The sequence below is a fragment of the Tursiops truncatus genome, chromosome 8, assembly GCF_011762595.2.
Source record: "Tursiops truncatus isolate mTurTru1 chromosome 8, mTurTru1.mat.Y, whole genome shotgun sequence".
Taxonomy (NCBI): Eukaryota; Metazoa; Chordata; class Mammalia; order Artiodactyla; family Delphinidae; genus Tursiops; species Tursiops truncatus.
Window position 1 is genome coordinate 22,220,972 of NC_047041.1, and position 20,786 is coordinate 22,241,757.

Consider the following 20,786-nt stretch of genomic DNA (forward strand, 5'->3'; position numbering starts at 1 on the left):
GAATAATACATTTGCAGTATAAATAAAACTAAATATTTGATTTTTATATTGAAAGAAATAGGGAATAGTGAATGACATTCAAAGAATTTGGAGTTATATCTCTGCCCTGCCATTTGATATCCATGTGTCCTTGGGCAAATGATGGAAACTTTTCTGTAGAAATGAACTTTTCTATAGAAATGCACATATCTCCTAGTATTGTTGCAGAGGCTAAATAAGAAAATGAAAAGCACAGGTCCTCATGCCTACTGTATGTTTTCAATAAATCAAAAACAAATATAAATAAATCAAACTATCACTTTAATAAAGAAAATATTAGGTACATTATAGAGTTGCTTTTTACTGCCTACATATGATACCACTTTATTTTATAAATCAGATAAAAGTATTTTCTCTTTTCTACTGATTTTCCCTTTGTTTTTTATTGCAGATCAATGTAAGAGTAACAACAATGGATGCTGAGCTGGAATTTGCCATTCAGCCCAACACAACTGGCAAACAGCTTTTTGACCAGGTATCATTTACCAAATAAAGTATGTAATTTTGACACCATAGTGTGGATGCTACTGCATACTTCTTTCTGTGTTTTTTTACCTTAACTTATAATGCAACAATGTAGCACTTGGAATATTTCACAGTACCTGTTCAAATGTCTTGAACAACTGTAGGGGATAGTTTTTCTCATTCCTAGATTTTGAGAGATAGGACTTTTTAAAAATAATTATTAGCAGGTATTTATTTAACATCTGTTATGCAAATCATTGTAACGAGGACTAAAAGGAATTCAGAGATATTCTCCAGGGCTTCCCTGGTGGCACAGTGGTTGAGAGTCTGCCTGCCGATGCAGGGGACACGGGTTCGTGCCCCGGTCCGGGAAGATCCCACATGCTGCGGAGCGGCTGGGCCCGTGAGCCATGGCTGCTGAGCCTGCGCGTCCGAAGCCTGTGCTCCGCAACGGGAGAGGCCACAACAGTGAGAGACCCGCGTACCGCAAATAAAAGAAGAAAAAAAAAAAAAGATATTCTCCATAGTCCATGAGTGGAATAGGTGGAGATCCTAGACAGCGGGTGTAACCAAGCAATGGGCTTGTGTTCCCGCAGCACAGAAAGCCAAACTCTTGAAAGTGAGAGTTTGCAGCAAAGTAAGGGTTTATTTCAGGGCACCAAGCAAGGGAGTGGGAGACAAGTCTCAGATCCACTCCAACCTGGTCTTTGAGTTAGAGGGTTTTTTTAAAAGGGAAAGAACAAAGAAGCTGGGGTTAATCATCATCTTGTGACATTTTCTGTGACATTTCTTAATCGTAGAAGAAAGGATGTCTCTGGTTTATGATTTGCTAGCCAGGTGGTCCATGACTTGGTGGTCTGTTAGCTTATCTTGCCCTGGAGAAGTAAGCTGTACATTAATGATGATATCTGATGATACAACAGCAATTTTAGTACATTAATGATATCAACAACAGCAGTTTTGGTCATCTGACTCTGATTATTAGTGTTCATTTAGCACAGGATTAAGGTCAGAAGGGACAAGAAAGGGAATAAAGTTGGATAGAGAGGTTAATCCTAAACTCAGTTTTAGGGAAACTTGGTTTCAAGGGGATGGCAGGAGCAAAGGCACAGGCTATAAACAGGCACCTGACAGCAGTTTGATGTTGTCGGCTCATAATACGCTAGCCTGGAGTTAGAACGTGTTAAAGAACTTGGACTACTGATATTGTCTTTTTTTTTCTCACTCTTGAGAGCACATTTGAGCCACCTTGGGGAGCTTTCAAGAGGAAAAAAGAAAAGCAATGCTTGGAAACCACCTCTAGAGATTCTGTTAGTCTGGGACCTGCTCTAAACTATTAGTAGTTTTATTTAGGCTCCCTAGGTAATGCTGTATATAATGTTGTAAGTAATCAAGTTTCATTGAGAAAAGGAGGAAAGAGATTGGTGACCAGAGGTCAAGTGGTTAAGAAGTGAATTGATTGCAAAAAGGAGGAAGGTAACTTTTACATAAACTTTTATTGATACATATGAGCAGGAGAGCAATAGTCTGTGATCAGGCTTACTATTGACCTTAGAATATGGGAGAGAGAGTTTCTGGCATTACAGCAATAAATAACATATTAGATAGCTACTGATCCAAAATATGATGAAATAGAATTTAAAAACTCCTGGGAAGTTGTTTCTTCTCTTGACAAAGTAGTAAACTTAATCTCTTGATTAGATAATTAATGAACTTGAACGCCCTGATAAAGTATGTTTGGAAGATGAAAGGCTTTTTTTTGGTGTGAGTGAGCAAATTTTTAAGACAACAACATAGGAAGCTGCATGCACCCATACGATATAGATATTTTACTTTTGTGAACTAATATTCACTTCTGTTGATTCTTCTAGGTCTCCTGTTTTGTAAATACATAGTCTGTCTTATTTGAATAAAAATGTAGATGCAGTTAGCATTTACTACTTCATAGCATATTGAAATGTTATTTATAGTGAGCAAAATGTTTTGTGTTAGTCAAAAATGAATCAGCGAGTGGGCCTTTTTGGTATTGGATAGTGAGAAATAAAATATTTGTTTTTTTACTAAGCAGAATTGCTTTAGTTTGGACACGAGGGAAAATTAAATTACATTTATTATAATGCAGTAATATGTAGTAGTTGAAAAGTGTGGGCTCTGGAACCACACTGCCTGTAGTAGAATCCCAGCTGTAGCTCTTTGACTTCACACAAACAAATACTTTCTTTGCCTCATTTTTCTCATTTGTACAGTTAGGATGATAATAACATTACTCCTTCAGAAGGTTTTTGTGAGAACTAATTGAGACTCTGTTTAAAGTACTAGAACAGTATTTGCTATACACATTTCATATTGTAATTGAAGAGGTCTAAATTAAAGAGTATTGTTATCTCGTATGGGCTCTCTCAGCAATTAATTCTTGTAGTCCCTGTTCTATTTCCTGATAATGAGAGCCAGAATGCTAGGATCTAAAAGCAGGCATTTACCTTGGGTGTAGTGAGTATATGGGTGGGCTGTCAGGTCAGTAGGTTCAGGGTCAGGCCAGGAGCAGACCTAGGGGTAGGAGTTCTCTCAAATGAATCCACCTGTAACAAAACCTCACTTCTGATTAGGATGTCAGCTTGAGGCCATCTGCCCTGTGGAGGACTCTAGTTGAGTGCTTGAGGTCCTTTGGTTTGCTCCCTGCTGACTCTTTCTTCACTGGCCTCCTCTTCCAGCTTCTGCTTGTGGGATTAGAACAGTAATATCCCCAAGGAGTACTCAACATGATCTGTTAGGATGCAAGAAAAAATATTAAAATGTTTGTCTATATTTTTGTCTTTCCTCTTCCAAATTATTTTTAAAAAATATGCTAATATATTAGTGTGAGAGCATTGTATAACTTCTAAATAAATATACATATAATGTAGTTATGTGCCCAAGTATGTTTTTACTTGTAAGTTCATGATCTAAAGTTTCCTAGAACACTTTTAGAGGTAGGGAAAGATGGGGCCTCTTAAGGAATTTCACAACTGTGCTCTCATTTTTCCTGGTTTGTGTGTGATAGTCTGAAGTTCGCTAAGAGACTGTCCCTTGTGCCCCACTGTGGCAAATCCCCCTTTTACTTAGCATTGTGAATCACAAAAAGCCTAGAAACAGAAGCTGAAGCCTGCGCTTTGGTACACTTCTCTCTGCTGCTCTTGACATTTCCTACTCCTGCCACTCTGAGCTGGAATGTTTTCTGTGGAGCTGTTGGGACAACCTATCTTTTGCCAAAGTTGAATTATCTGGGGTCTCTTTTGTCCACATTAAAGTTTTGGTTGTGACTTCCCTGGTGGTGCTGTGGTTAAGAACCCACCTGCCAATGCAGGGGACACAGGTTTGATCCCTGGTCTGGGAAGATCCCACATGCCACGGAGCAACTAAGCCTGTGCACAGCTGCTGAGCCTGAGCGCCACAACTACTGGAGCCCACACTCTCTAGGATCCACGTGCTGCAACTACTGAGCTTGCGTGCTGCAAATACTGAAGCCCACGCGCCTAGAGCCTGTGCTCCGCAACAAGAGAAGCCACGGCAATGAGAAGCCTGCGTACTGCAACGAAAAGTAGCCCCGGCTCGCAGCACCTAGAGAAAGCCCACGTGAAGCAATGAAAACCAGATGCGGCCAAAAAAATAAATAAAAATTAAAAAAAAAAAGTTTTGGTTGTTTGGCATTGATTGGCATTTGCCATCAGTGTGGGTCTTTGTATCCTATATCATTCAGAAATTTCTCAGTTTTTTTTTTTTTAACGTGGTAACCTTTCCTAGCACAGCTAAATTTTTTTTTCTTGTTTTTAATTTTTTGCATGTGTCATGCCAGTGAAATTTTTAAACAGGGAAAGTAAACTGAAGGGTTCAGTTTGCTCTCTTGAAACCAAAAGCCTGATATGTTTTTAGATTTTTGACATATATACACTAATATGTATAAATTAGATAACTAATAAGAACCTGCTACATAAAAAATGAAATTAAAAAAATATATATATTTTGAGCCTAGACCCCGCCCCATGCTCAAACGTCACCCCCCACCCCAACTAGGCCCCTGCTCCACCCTAAACCCCACCCCTGCCTAAGTTCCACCCCCCGACTAAACTCTGCTCCCCATAACCAAGGCTTTTTTTCCTTCTTTTTTTTTTTTTCTTTTAGACTGGGGTTCTGTTTTACCTTGGTGCTGACTCATTTATATTTATATTTTTTCTAATAAATCTTTTATTTTTCTAATTTTATTTTATTCTTTATACTTTGTTATTGTTCTGCTCCTTTTGGCTTGTTCCCCCCACCTCTTTTTTTTTTTTTTTTTTTTGCTGTTGTGGTTTAGTTTTACCTTGTTGCAGTTTGTTTCAATTATATTATTATTTTTCCTAATATATTTTTATCTTTATTCTTTGTTATTGTACTGCTCCTTTTTCTCTCTCTCTTTTTTTTTTTTTTGGCCATGCCACCCAGCTTGTGGGATCTCGGTTCCCAGGCCAGAGATTGGGCCCGAGTTCTTGCGGTGGGAGCGCCGAGTTCAAACCACTGGACTAACAGAGAACCTCAGACCCCAGGGAATATTAATTGGAGTGAGGCCTCCTGGAGGTCCTCATCTTGGCACCAAGACCCAGCTCTACGCAACTGCCTGCAAATGCCAGTGCTGGACGCCTCAGGCCAAACAACCAGTAAGACAGGAATACAGCCCTACCCATCAAAAAAAAAAAAGAAATGACAAAAAATATGTTACAGATGAAGGAGCAGGGTAAAAACCTACAAGACCAAATAAATGAAGACAAAATAGGCAACCTACCTGAAAAAGAATTCAGAGTAATGATAGTAAAGATGATCCAAAATCTTGGAAACAGAATGGAGAAAATACAAGAAGTGTTTAACAAGGATCTAGAAGAACTAAAGAGCAAACAGACAGTGATGAACAACACAATAACTGAAATTAAAAATACTGTAGAAGGAATCAATAGAATAACTGAGGCAGAAGAACGGATAAGTGAGCTGGAAGATAAAATGGTGGAAATAACTGCCGGGGAGCAGAATAAAGAAAAAAGAATGAAAAGAATAGAGGACAGTCTCAGAGACCTCTGGGACAACATGAAATGCACCCACCAACATTGGAATTATAGGGGTCCCAAAGAAGAAGAGAAAAAGAAAGGGTCTGAGAAAATATTTGAAGAGATTATAGTCAAAAACTTCCCTAACATGGGAAAGGAAATAGTCAAGTCCCATGCAGAGTCCCATACAGGATAAACCCAAAAGAAAAATGCTGAGACACATACTACTCAAACTATCAAAAATTAAATAAAAAGAAAAAAATGTTAAAAGAGGCAAAAGCAACAAATAACATACAATGGAATCCCCATAAGGTTAACAGCTGATCTTTCAGCAGAAACTCTGCAAGCCAGAAGGGAGTGGCAGGACATATTTAAAGTGATGAAAGGGAAAAACCTACACCCCAGATTACTCTACCTGGCAAGGATCTCATTCAGATTTGATGGAGAAATCAAAAGCTTTACAGACAAGCAAAAGCTATGAGAATTCAGCACCAGCAAAGCAACTTTACAACAAATGCTAAAGGAATTTCTCTAAGTGGAAAACACAAGAGAAGAAAAAGACCCACAAAAACAACCCCAAATCAATTAAGAAAATGGTAATAGGAACATACATATCGATAATTGCCTTGAATGTAAATGGATCAAATACTCCAAACAAAAGACACAGACTGGCTGAATGGATACAAAAACAAGATCCTTATATATGTTGTCTACAAGAAACCCACTTCAGACCTAGGGACACATACAGACTGAAAGTAAGGGGATGGAAAATGATATTCCATGCAAATGGATATCACAAGAAAGCTGGATTAGCAATGCTCATATCAGATAAAATAGACTTTAAGGTGAAGACTATTACAAGAGTTAAGAAAGGACACTACATAATCAAGGGATCAATCCAAGAGGAAAACTTAACAATTATAAATATTTATGCACCCAGCATAGGAGCACGTCAATACATAAGGCAAATGCTAACAGCCATAAAAGGAGAGATCGACAGTAACACAACAGTAGTGGGGGACTTTAACACCCTAGTTACACCAGTAGATCATCTAGACAGAAAATAAATAAGGAAACACAAGCTTTAAATGACACAATAGACCAGATAGATTTAATTGATATTTTTAGGAAATTCCACTGGAAAACGGAAGAATATACTTTATTCTCAAGTGCACATGGAATGTGCTCCAGAATAGATCACATCTTGGGTCACAAATCAAGCCTTGGAAAATTTAAGAAAGTTGAAATTGTATTAAGCATCTTTTCCAACCACAATGCTATGAGATTAGAAATCAATTACAGGAAAAAAAACAGTAAAAAACACAAATACATGGAGGCTAAACAGTGTGCTGCTAAAGAATGAGATCACTGAAGAAATCAAAGAAGAAATTAAAAAAATACCTAGAAACAAATGACAAGGAAAACACGATGAGCCAAAACCTATGGGACGCAGCAAAAGCAGTTCTAAGAGAGAAGTTCATAGCAATTCAAACTCACCTCAAGTAACAAGAAAAATCTCAAATAAACAATCTAACCTTACACCTAAAGCAGCTAGAAAAAGAAGAAAAAGTAAAACCCAAAGTTACTAGAAGGAAAGAAATCATAAAGATCAGAGCAGAGATAAATAGAAATGAAGAAAACAATAGCAAAGATTAATAAAACTAAAAGTTGTTTCTTTGAGAAGATAACCAAAATTGATAAACCATTAGCCAGACTCATCAAGAAATAAAGGGAGAGGACTCAAATCAATAAAATTAGAAATGACAAAGGAGAGATTACACCTGACACTGCAGAAATACAAAAGATTATAAGAGAGTACTGCAAGCAACTATATGCCAATAAAATGGACAACCTGGAAGAAAGGAACAAATTCTTGGAAAAAGTACAAGCTTCCAAGATTGAACCAGGAAGAATTAGAAAATATAAACAGACCAGTCACAGGTAGTGAAGTTGAAGCTGTAATTAAAAATCTTCCAACAAACAAAAGTCCAGGACCAGATGGCTTCACAGGTGAATTCTATCAGACATTTAGAGAAGAGTTAACACCTATCCTTTTCAAACTCTTCCAAAAAATTGCAGAGGGAGGAACACTCCCAAACTCGCTCTATGAGGCCACCATCGCCCTGATACCAAAACCAGACAAATATATCACAGAAGAGAAAATTATAGACCAATATCACTGATGAACATAGACACAAGAATCCTCAACAAAATACTAGCAAACAGAATCCAACAACACATTAAAAGGATCATACATCATGATCAAGTGGGATTTATCCCAGGGATGCAAGGATTCTTCAGTATAGGCAAAAAAATCAATGTGATACACTATATTAACAAATTAAAGAATAAAAACCATATGATCGTATCACTAGAGGCAGAAAAAGCTTTTGACAAAATTCAACACCCATTTAATGATAAAAACTCTCCAGAAAGTGGGCATAGAGGGAACCTACCTCAGCATAATAAAAGCCATATATGACAAACCCACAGCAAACATCATTCTCAGTGGTGAAAAACAAAGCATTTCCTCTAAGGTCAGGAACAAGACAAGGATGTCCACTCTCAACACTGTTATTCAACATAGTATTGGAATTCCTAGCCATGGCAGTCAGAGAAGGAAAAGAAATAAGAGGAATCCAAATTGGAAAAGAAGAAGTAAAACTGTCGCTGTTTGCCAATGACATGATACTATACATAGAAAACCCTAAAGGTGCCACCAGAAAACTGCTAGAACTAATCAGTGAATTTGGTAAAGTTGCAGGGTACAAAATTAATGCACAGAAATCTCTTGCATTCCTATGCACCAACAACGAAAGATCAGAAAGAGAAATTAAGGAAACAATCCCATTTACCATCGCAACAAAAAGAATAAAATACCTAGGAATAAACCTACCTAAGGAGGCAAAAGACCTGTACTCAGAAAACTGTTAAAACACTGATGAAAGAAAACAAAGATAACATAAACAGATGGAGAGATATACCATGCTTCTGGATTGAAAATGACTATAGTACCCAAAGCAGTCTACAGATTCAGTGCAATCCCTACCAAATTACCAATGGCATTTTTCACAGAATTAGAACAAAAATTTTACATTTCGTGTGGAAACACAAACGACCCCAAATAGCCAAAGCGATGTCGATAAAGAAAAAAGGAGCTGGAGGAATCAGGCTCCCTGACTTCAGGCTATACTACAAAGCTACAGTAATCAAGACAGTATGGTACCAGCACAAAAACAGAAATATAGATTAATGGAACAGGATAGATAGCCCAGAGATAAACCCACACACATATGGTCACCTTATCTTTGATAAAGGAGGCAAGAATATACAATGGAGAAAAGACAGCCTCTTCAATAAGTGGTGCTGGGAAAAATGGACAGCTGCATGTAAAAGAATGAAGTTAGAACACACTAAATTAACTCAAAATGGATTAAAGACCTAAATGTAAGGCCAAACACTGTAAAACTCTTAGAGGAAAATATAGGCAGAACACTGTATGACGTAAATCACAGCAAGATTCTTTTTTACCCACCTCCTAGAGTAAGCGAAATAAAAACAAAAATAAAAATGGGACCTAATGAAACTTAAAAGCTTCTGCACAGCAAAGTAAACCATAAACAAGACTCAAAGACAACCCTCAGAATGGGAAAAAATATTTGCAAATGAAGCAACTGACAAAGGATTGATCTCTAAAATATAGAAGCTGCTCATGCAGCTCAATGTCATGAAAACAAACAACACAATCAAAAAATGGGCAAAAGACCTTAATAGACATTTCTCCATAGAAGACATGCAAATGGCCAACAAATACATGAAAAGATGCTCAACATCACTTATCACTAGAGAAATGCAAATCAAAACCACAATGATGTATCACCTCACACCAGTCAGAATGGCCATCATCAAAAAATGTAGAAACAGTAAATGCTGGAGAGGGTGTGGAGAAAAGGGAACCCTCCTGCCCTGTTGGTGGGAAAGTAAATTGATACAGCCACTATGGAGAACAGTATGGACATTCCTTAAAATACTAAAAATAGAGCTACTCTATGACTCAGCAATCCCACTACTGGTCATATACCCTGAGAAAACCAAAATTCAAAAAGAGTCGTGTACTACAATGTTCATTGCAACACTGTTTACAATAGCCAGGACATGAAGCAACCTAAATGTCCATCAACAGATGGATGGATAAAGAAGATGTGGCACATAAAAAAAAAGGAATATTACTCAGCCATAAAAAGAACGAAATTGAGTTCTTTGTCGTGAGGTGGATGGACCTCGAGTCTGTCTTACAAAGTGAAGTAAGTCAGAAAGAGAAAAACAAATACCGTATGCTAACACATATATATGGAATTTTAAAAAGCGGTACTGATGAACCTCGTAGCAGGTCAGGAATAAAGACGCAGACGTAGAAAATGGACTTCAGGGCACGGCGGGGGTTGGTGGGGGGAAGCTGGGATGAGATGAGAGAGTAGCACTGACATATATATGCTACATGATGTAAAATGGATGGCTAGTGGGAAGGTGCCGCATAGCACAAGATCAACTCGATGCCTTGTGACGACCTAGAGGGGTGGGATAGGGAGTGTGTGAGGGAGGCTCAAGAGGGAGAGGATATGGGGATATATGTATACATGTAGCTGATTCACTTTGTTGTACAACAGAAACTAAGACAACATTGTAAAGCATTTATACTCCAATAAAGATGTGAAAAAATAAATACAGAAATAAGATAGAAAGGGAAAAAACTAAAGAGAAAACTGTAAGAAAGAGTTAACATTAAGAGAGATATACCGTGGCTTCCCTGGTGGCGCAGTGGTTGAGAGTCCACCTGCCGATGCAGGGGACACGGGTTCGTGCCACGGTCTGAGAAGATCCCACATGCCACGGAGTGGCTGGGCCTGTGAGCCATGGCCGCTGAGCCTGCGCGTCCGGAGCCTATGCTCCGCAACGGGGGAGGCCACAACAGTGAGAGGCCTGCCTACCGAAAAAAAAAAAAAGATACACCAATCAAATAAAAAGTGTGGAGTTTGGATTGTGGCTCAAGAAGCCAACTATTAAGAAAAATTCACAAGAAAAACTTGTCTAGATATTTGATAGCAAGAAATAACTGCTAATTTTTTTAGGTGTGAATAATGGTATTTTAACTATGGTTTAAAAAATGAAAGATTCTACAACTCTCTGAGGGTATGAATGAACAAAACATGGTTTTAAATTGTTATAATACAAATTTACTACAACATAAAACAATTTTAAAAAATGACTTAAAATGATAAATGCAATTTGTAAATCTCATTCAGATCCTAAGTGGAATAAATTAACTGTAAAAAAATATATATATTTTAAAAATAGCCACAGAAATTTCAGCATATTAGGGAACTGTTAAGTCTTTCTGGTGTGATAATGGTATTGTAATGTTTTATTTTTGTTTTTATAAGACTCCTTATGTTTAAGAATTTTAAAGTAAAGTATTTACAAATAAAATGGTGTATCTGGGATATGCTTCAAAACAATCTGAGAGGGGAGAGGTGCTGTAGATGAAGCAAAACTGGCCATGAGTTTCTATCTATTAAAGCTGACTGATGAGTACATTTACACTATTGTACTATTCTAACTGTTTATTTGTATATGTTTGAAGTTTTCAATAATAAAAAGGTTTTTAAAGCCAAAAAAAGTAAAAAGAAATATTTATTGTTTATTTTAAACCAAGAATGTTTATTACTTAAGAACTAATGTTGAATCTTTTTGTAAAGCTTTTAAAATCTTAAACTCTCACCTCCCTCATTTTATTTTAAATATAGAATTAAAAATATATTTTTGTTGGCCTCATCCTAGGTGTAGATTAATAATCCTAGTTTACCACTTTATTTACCCTAATACTGCTGAGTACCTACCACAGGCTAATCATTCTTGGAGATGACATGGATATTAAGATGAATAAGGCAGTAATCTCTGCTCTTAGTTTTAAACAGTCAAGGAGGGTAAATAGACACTCTACTAAGAATAGTTAATTATGATAAAATAAATGTTCAAATAGCAGTATAGGTAAAGTACTATGGGATTATCAATGATCAAGTGATTAATTTTATCTAGATGATAGGAAAGCTTCATTCACGGAAGCATGTTAGTTGAGCTGGGCCTTGAGGAATACATTATTTAACAGGTGGTAAAAGTACAGAAGAAACATTCTAGACAGGGGAAGAAACACGACCAAAGGTGTAGAAATGTAAAATTTATGGCATGTTCCAAGGATGGTTTTTTGCTCAGTGAGGGTAGAACATAGAATATATGATGGTGAATGAAGGGAAGTAGGAATGGGGGTGAAATCAGCAGCTGGATACCCTGAGACGTGGCATTTACATGTCCTCAGAGACTCTTATCACCAAAATGATACTATTGTCTGGGCTACCTAATAGTATAGTTTTAGGGGTGGGGTGCTAAACTGAAATAGGAAAAGTGGGATTATGACAGCTCTGTGTCTGTTCCCCAGATTCTTCTTTTTATGTTTGGGTCATGATGGGAGATGAGAAGGAAAAGGACATACAAAAATGTGGATCAAATAAGATTGAAATGACACTACAAAATTTAATAAACAAAACCTGAATTTAAATTTTCAGAAACGTTCCTTTAATCACTATGTTAAGTTTAGGAAAGATCTTTTCTGTAGCAAAAGAATAAACCTATAATTTCTGTGTAGTTTTGTTCTTCTTTTGAAGTATAGTGCCATCCAGTTATAATGTGAGTGTTGAACTGAAATTGGCTTTTTTTTTTTTTTTAAGGTGGTGAAAACGGTTGGTTTGCGTGAAGTCTGGTTTTTTGGGCTGCAGTATGTGGACAGCAAGGGCTATTCTACATGGCTTAAACTAAATAAAAAGGTAAAGCATGTATGATAACATCCAGCTAATAATTAAGGTTCTTTGAAGTTATCATGGTCATGAATTTGTGCCAGAAAAGCTCAGAGTCTGACGGAGTTCAAGCTTCTTTTTACAGTTATCTCTGTGAATCATTAGAGGTATCATGTCTTTTAATTTAGTAAGGTACCATCAACTTACCATCTTCGAAAACAGAAATGTTCATTTTTGCTATTTGAAAACTCAGAAGTAAAAAATACTATGAGGTGTTACTTAGTACTTTGACCTTAATTTAAACATCTTAAGGATAAGCTTCTCAAGAGAAATTTCAATTTAGTTATTAGTTAGGATCTGTGAACTACCGGTCGCATTCATGAGCATAGAATCTTTTTCACACATACATTTTTTACGGGTTTAGAATCTTAATAGATTTAGAATCATACTTACGTTTTACATCCTACTTTGTTCCAAAGAGAAGTTTATGTGACTGTGGTCAGTTATTGTGAACTTAATATTTTTGACAGTACTTGAAATTACTGTTTCAGGTGACACAGCAAGATGTTAAAAAAGAAAATCCTTTGCAGTTCAAATTTAGAGCTAAATTCTTTCCTGAAGATGTTTCTGAAGAATTAATTCAAGAAATAACCCAGAGACTTTTCTTCTTGCAAGTTAAAGAAGCTATCTTAAATGATGAGATATATTGTCCACCAGAAACTGCAGTTCTTTTGGCTTCCTATGCTGTCCAAGCCAAGTATGGAGATTTTAATAAAGAGATTCATAAGCCAGGCTACCTGGCTAATGATAGACTCCTACCCCAGCGGTAAGTGAAACGTGCTTTTATGTTATAGTCTCTGAAAAATCATATTTTAGAAGTTTGTAAATGGTTGTGTTTTTTGTTGTTGTTGTTTGTTTTAGATTTTTAAGTTGCCAGCTGGATCAGAGTGTATAGTTTTAAAAGTTATGACCCAGAAGCTACATAGATTTATATACTCTGTAATTACTTAAAGTTTTTGCCTCTTCTCATTCCCACAAGATAAGCAATAAATGGAGGCAGTGATAATTTGGGCTTGAGGAAGACATGACTATTGTTGCTCATTAGTAAAAATTCTCACACAGGTAGATAGTTGCTTAATAAATGCTTTTGAAAATAATAAGTGCCAGGCTATATTTCCTCCGCAGAATTAAAGTTAAGTTTCTAACTTTTCAAAAGACTTTTAAAACTCGGTTTTCAGACTCCTAGTCTAGGGCTCTGTTCTCATCTGCAGCATACTGCTGTCTCTGCTGAACTCGGGTCTGCTCACCAGACCAGGCAGGAAAGCCAGTCTACTGACACCTGGTTGTGGTGAAGGAAAGTGTAACATTTATTGCAGGGTACCAAGCAAGGGAGTGGGAGACAAGCCTCAGATCCACTGCCACTTGGTCTTTGAGTTAGGGGCTTTTTAAAGGGGAAGAACAAAGAGGCTAGAATTAATCATTGTCTTGTGACAGTTTGGGAGTCAGAAGTCTGTGGTTTAAGATTCTCTGACTAGTGGTCTGTGGCTTGAGGGTCTGTTAGCTCATCTTGCCCTGGAGAAACAACCTGAGTTTGTACACTAATGATGATATCTATAATAGCAACTTTAGTACATTAACAATGTTAGCGACAGTAGGACATTAGCAACTTTAGTCATCTGACTTGGTTGATTAGTGTTTACTTAGCACAGGATTGAGGTCAGAGGGGACAAGGAAAGGGAATAAAGTTTTGGATAGAGAGATTAATGAAAAACGCAGTAAGAGAACTTGGTTTAGGGGGACTCGGTTTCAATATAACAGTTATTTTAAAGTAGCATGGCATGGAAAACATGGAAAACATCATTAGCAGAAGACCTAGATTTTGAATGCTAATTCTACCCTTTGCTAATTTTGTGGCCTTAGTACATAACTTAAACTCTCTAAGCCTCAGTGTCTGAATCTGCAAACTGGGGATAACAGTTGTGCTCTGTCAACCTTACTGTTTTTGATTACAGTTCATGAACTGTATGCTTTACAATTTTAATTGTGAATACAAGTGTTAGTTGGTAGTATTATTTATAAAATCTAGAAAGTACATCAAATGTTACTTTTAAATATCTCAGTTCTGAATTATAGTAGTGTACATGACCCTGATATTAGAATGTACTTGGGGATTTTTCTTTAGAATCCAGAGAAGTTATTACAATTCTTAGCTCAGATTCCTGAATTTCAAAATTTCTATTTAAAGGCAAAACTGTATATTAACCTAAAATTTCAGTTCTCTATCACTTCCTCATAGTATTTAAGCCCTTAGGTATAATTTCTTTTTCATAGGTACTAAATATGAAGGAAGACAAAACTACTTTGTCTACTTTTAATTAATTTCCTTTGGTTGTAAGCATTAACGATTATCTTTGGCTAATAAATTATATTCTGTTGTTATATGCTTTATAGGTACCCTTAAGTACAATAGCTTTAATAATTGATTATTAAATGTTATACTGTTCTGCTCTTTAATATTACAACAATAATAGTTATCTTAGAAGGTAAAATAATGCATGTTGTTCACTGAAAGAATCAGGAATATGAGATACTTACTAGTCTCTGTTTGTTTTTGATGATTATTCCAGCCCAAAATTCCTTTTCTTAGATTTTTTAAGCACTAAATTGAGTAACTGATTACTGGTACAGTAGAATTTCATTTCAGTTAAAAGTTTTTATTTTAATTGAGGTATAATTTATATATAGTAAAATGCCAGCAGATTAGCTTTTAAATCAGAACATAAGGTAACTGTTATATAATCAAAATTACCCTTAAAATTGTTAATTGTTCATAAAATAGTCATGTTTTATCTGAACAAGTATAACATAGTTGTTCTTTCAGTGTTAGATCAGATTGCTGTTTGGGTGAGTACCAGATGAAGTAATTGGCTTACATTTAATAGTCATGTGATTAAAAAAATATTTTTTGATACTGGAATCACGTAAACACAATTAATTTAACTTCTTTTACATGCATATGTGCTGTAACCCATTCTATTTAGAAGAAGGAAGATAGCACATGCTGTTCAAGATTTGGTCTTTAGGGCTTCCCTGGTGGCGCAGTGGTTGAGAGTCTGCCTGCCGATGCAGGGTACATGGGTTCGTGCCCCGGTCCAGGAAGATCCCACATGCTGCGGAGCAGCTGGGCCCGTGAGCCATGGCCCCTGGGCCTGCTCGTCCGGGGCCTGTGCTCCACAACAGGAGAGGCCACAACAGTGAGAGGCCCGCGTACAGCAAAAAAAAAAAAAAGATTTGGTCTTTAACTTTGAGGGTCCAGTCAGGTGTCCTTCAAGTTGTTCATCTAAGGAGGACTAATTCAAGCTATCTAAGTTTAAAAGAGACTTATAAAGTTAGAATACTAAGTTTTTGGTTTAGAATGGAGACGATACCTTCAGTCGTTGATTTATTCCATGCATAGTATATAACAAACTTTTATCACTAAGTATCTGGGGGAAAATTAGTAATCAGCTTATTTGGTGAACCTAAATCAAACACAATAATTTGATGATTTTGTTGGATGTTTATAATTCTTGTATTGAAAAACCCAGATAAGCAATCTGTTCTCCCACAGTAGAGTTTAGTAGTCTGCTGATAGGAATAATCAGCTCCACCAGATAGTATCCCTCTCGTTTAGAAAGAGCTAGATATACATAAGTTTTTGTGTACCAGGTTTCTGACTTGGGCATTTGGGTGGTTTGTAATACCTTTTCAAGGTAAGAGGAGAAGGAACACATTTCAGAGGAGGAAGATTTCAGCTTTGAACCTATTGAGTTTGAAATATCCCTAGTGTAAGAGCAGTTTCAGCAGATTGTTGGGAGTTGAAGCCAGATTGTGGTGGACTGGGGGTGGTGATGTGAGGTATGGAAATGAAGGATGGTGAATATGAACAGTTTATGAAAGAAATTTGGCTGTGACAAAGAAAAATACTAAGAGGAGGGAAGCATGAGTTTATAGACATGTTCTTTAAAAGATGGAAAAGAATTAATTCCTTTATTCACTCTACAGATTTTTGCCTCTTTTGTTCTGGCACTGGGCATAAGTGGTGAGCAACATGGATGTGATCTTTGCCCTCTTAACACAAATAAGTATATAGGCATACCTCCTTTTTTCGTACTTTGCTTTATTGTGCGCTTTAGGTATTGTGTTTTTTACAAATTGAAGGTTCATGGCAACCCTGCATCAAGCAAGTCTTTTAGCACTATTTTTTCCAGCAGCTTTAGCTCACTTCATGTCTCTGTGTCACATTTGGTAGCTCTCGCAATATTTCAAACCCTCCACTAGCAAAACGATTATGACTCCCTGAAGCCTCAGATGGTGGTTAGCATTTTTTAGCAATAAAGTATTTTTAAATTAAGGTATGTACATTGTCTCTATGGATGTAATGCTATTGCACACTTAATAGACTACAGTATAGTATAACCATAATCTCTATATGCACTGGGAAACCAAAAAATTTGTGTGACTTGCTTTCTTGTGGTGGTCTGGAAATGAACCGAAAATATCTCTGTGGTATGCCTGTATCTGGTAATATATGTAGGCAGGGGACAATAAATGATGGAGTGAAGATCCTGAGAAAATAGAGGAATAAGTCTTTTAAAGTCCCAAATAGACAGATTTAAAGCCAGGTGGGACAGATTAGCCTTACCGTGAAGATCTCCTCCTTTTTTCTGGACAGAAGGAAAAAAAAATGGGATTTTTTTTCCTTTTTTTTTTAGTTTTTATCTCTTTTTTAAAAGTTAATTTTTATTTTGTATTGGGGTATAGTTGATTTATAATGTTGTGTTAGTTTCAGGTGTACTGCATAGTGGTTCAGTTATACATATATATATATATCCATTCTTTTTCAGATCCTTTTCCAAAGTGGGAATTTTTGGATACCTGCAAACCAGTCATGCAGATTAATAATACAAGCACATTACACAAAATGCAAACGAATGAGATTTGAAATGCAGAATATAAAAAGCTAGAACATAAATCTTAGTGACATTTAATTTAATTAATCCATACCTTCAAATTTAGTTAACATTGTAATATCTGCAATTGGCTGCACTGATTATGCCCTCAAGGCTTGCCTCTTGGTGAGCACAGAGGCCAGATGGCAAGAGAGAGTATAAAGACAAGAAAAATGTGGAAACTTAAATGCTGTAAAGAGGAAGACAAAAATCTCCTCAAAAGCAAGAGCTTAAAAATGGTGTGTAGTAAAAACATCATGGTCTGTCTGAGGCCCCATTAAGGAATTCACTCTAAATAGTGAGCAACTTGTCCAAGGGAAGATTATATCCCAAGATTCCTTTATGCTGCTAAGAAATCTGTGGGTTTACCTTAAAATTTTTACATAGTAAAAAAAAAATTTAATACCACAGCTTTTGCTATCAGTATAATAGGATCTGAGTATTCATCAATAAAGGTGGATAATTATCATCATAATTCCCAAGGAGAATAGAAATACATAGTGGGGTAGTGAACACAGCAGGTAAATTATATGCATGCTGAATTTGCTCATTTGGTGTTAAAATATTAGTCGTTGAAAATGAGAATGTTTGTGTTTGCTTACATTTGCAGAAGAAACACTGGAAGGATACAAAAGAAACTAATAAATTATTTGAAGTGTTGAGGGGGTGGTGAAAAAAATGCCTTTTCACCTGTGTACTTCTTATATAAAAGTATTACTGATAGAAAATAACAAAATTAAATTTAGCAGCAAAGAAAGTAAATACATAGAGTCATAGAAGAATTAAGACCCAAGAATTCTGATTTTCAGTCTGTTCTTGTCTAATTTTTTTTTTTATTAATCATGAGGAAGTCATTTTCCCTTTTTTTGGCCCAATATTTTACTCATTTCAAACATTTGAATTCCCATAAACTAGCCACATAACTATCTTAAAAGCATATATTATGTAAAATAGTTTCAGGATCATAGAATCTTTTTATTTTGAGATAGTTGTAGATTCACACACAGTGGTAAAAAACGGTAGTGAGGTCTGGGTCTTGAGTATCCTTCTCCCAGCCTTCCGTAATGGTAACATCTTGCATGACTTTAGTACAGTATCACAACTAGGATGTTGACATTGATGCAATCCACTGACCCCATTCAGGTTTCATCAGTGTTACTGCAGTCATTTGTGTGTATGTGTATATTTGTTAATTCTGTGCAGTTTTATCACGTGTATAGCTTTGTGTGACCACCACAGTTAAGGTACTGAATGATTCTAGACTTTTAAAAAGAATATTTGAATCTTAGAGGCATTTTCATAGATTTTTTTTTTTTCCTTGCAGTGTTTTGGAACAACACAAACTGACAAAAGAACAGTGGGAAGAAAGAATACAGAACTGGCATGAAGAACATAGAGGAATGCTAAGGTATTTGGGTGGTTATTTTCTTAGTATTTTTTCTCAAATTAAAGTTTTTTTTCCATAACATTTATTATCACATCAGATTATCCCCAACAGATTATTTGGCTTATATAAATAAATATAAAGCACTAAATTTTAATCCAGAGTGTTTTTGTAATTTGTTTGGTATTACTTTTACTTATATATATATTAAAATTAGCTTTATTTCAATAGGGAAGATTCTATGATGGAATACCTGAAGATTGCACAGGATCTAGAAATGTATGGAGTCAACTATTTTGAAATAAAAAATAAAAAGGGAACTGAATTGTGGCTAGGTGTTGATGCTTTGGGTCTGAATATTTATGAACATGATGACAAGTAAGTAAATTAGTTGCATAGTGAACTAGTCATTATTCATTGCTCTATATGGCTTTGCTCTTATGTTTGTAAAGTTCTTTTTAGGCTAAATTACTCTTAACTGCTTTTTTCCCTCCCAAATTAAAAGATTCATTAGTGCCACATAGGCTCTCAGATAACATATATCTATTTTCTCAACATCTTGCAGTTTCAGAGTTCTCAAGTGTATTTTTTTAAAATAGAATGATTGACTTTTATTTGAAGTGTACTTCTTGATGTCTTGTGAGTTATGTCTAGTAACTTAATTAAAATTTGTTCTTGCATAGATAAAGAGTGATTCCTTAAATGTTATGCCTGGCATGTAGGTTGAAATTGATATTAACATGTATACATCAGGAGCAGTGAGACAATGAATAGGTGTATAATCTATTGTATTTTGTAACACTTTTCTTTGAACATTTATCTTATAGGAATTGTTTTGAATATTTTTAGACATCAGTGAAGTAGAATATTCTTCCTGTATCATGCATAATGAACAGTGTAATTTTACCTTGAAATTGACCAGGAATATATATGTCAGGCTCTTAGAGCACTTTTCAGTAATGATAGCTACAATTGCTTTATTCCTTTCTTTAATTTACCATATCACATAAGCGTCCAAGTCTGTGGCAGTAATGCCTTCTCCTAAGACGTTTCTTTTTATTCTGAGTTGGCTCCAGAATTTTATTTTCATTATTTACAAGTATCTAATAAAATACACATTCCTAAGCAAATAGAATAACTCCGAAAGAGAGGATTTTACTAATTTTACTCTGGTATATTTTTTCATATATTACAAAGCAAGTTTAAATGCTATATCATTCAGAAGAGAAAATTTTGAAATTTTTGATTGAAAAGCAAAAATGACTTCAAGAGTAATTTTTGTGGATGAAATCTTTTCTTCTTTTTCTTCCTTTGGAAAATTTTTGAATGAGTTTCTGTAAGAGTACCTATTATAGTTATGACTACAGATAAGATGGGGAATGTGAAAGAGGGGTTAGCTCTGGATGGGAGGGATTGGGATTGGGGATTATGGACAAAGGGGGCTTTGGACTTAACTGGAATGGTTCAGTTTCTTTTTATAATGAGAATACATTCATCTTAAGGGATGCTTTCATTTTTTAAGGTTAACACCTAAAATTGGTTTTCCCTGGAGTGAAATCAGAAATATTTCATTTAATGACAAAAAATTTGTTATAAAGCCGATTGACAAAAAGGCACCTGTAAGTAAAATTCTTTTATGTATTAACTCTAAATTTCTGCCACTTTGCTATGATACCACTTGAAGAATGGCATTGTTCATTTATTGAATTGCTTCTGAGGAATATTCTCTTTTCATAGTTTAACTTTCCCAATGATGAACTAACATTAAGAATACAAGGTTTTAATCTTTTTACAACATGTAAATTACTAGAGTTTTATTTTAACTGAGATTTAACTATAAGGTAGGTAATATTTATTAGGAGTTTGTTGAAAACAATCAGCATTCCTATTTTACAAAAACATGTTGGTGGCTAGAATTAGTAGAGGTTGCCCTACTCTAAATTAACTTGTTTATAGAGCTTTGCATTATGAACTTTGTATTTTCATAACTTGAAACCTTGAACTTAAG

At 35.7% G+C, this 20,786-nt stretch overlaps 1 protein-coding gene across 4 annotated transcripts in view; it reads left to right on the plus strand.

Moving 5' to 3' along the window:
* Window positions 1–20,786, plus strand: part of RDX (radixin) — a 102,836-nt gene that overhangs the window by 28,030 nt on the left and 54,020 nt on the right. For all 4 annotated transcript variants that reach the window (XM_019941927.3, XM_073808232.1, XM_019941926.3 and 1 more), the window contains exons 3-8: window positions 431–514; window positions 12,338–12,433; window positions 12,955–13,229; window positions 18,719–18,802; window positions 19,010–19,156; window positions 20,301–20,397. In XM_019941927.3, the coding sequence (XP_019797486.1) occupies window positions 431–514; window positions 12,338–12,433; window positions 12,955–13,229; window positions 18,719–18,802; window positions 19,010–19,156; window positions 20,301–20,397 (783 nt within the window). The remainder of the gene's footprint in view (window positions 1–430; window positions 515–12,337; window positions 12,434–12,954; window positions 13,230–18,718; window positions 18,803–19,009; window positions 19,157–20,300; window positions 20,398–20,786) is intronic.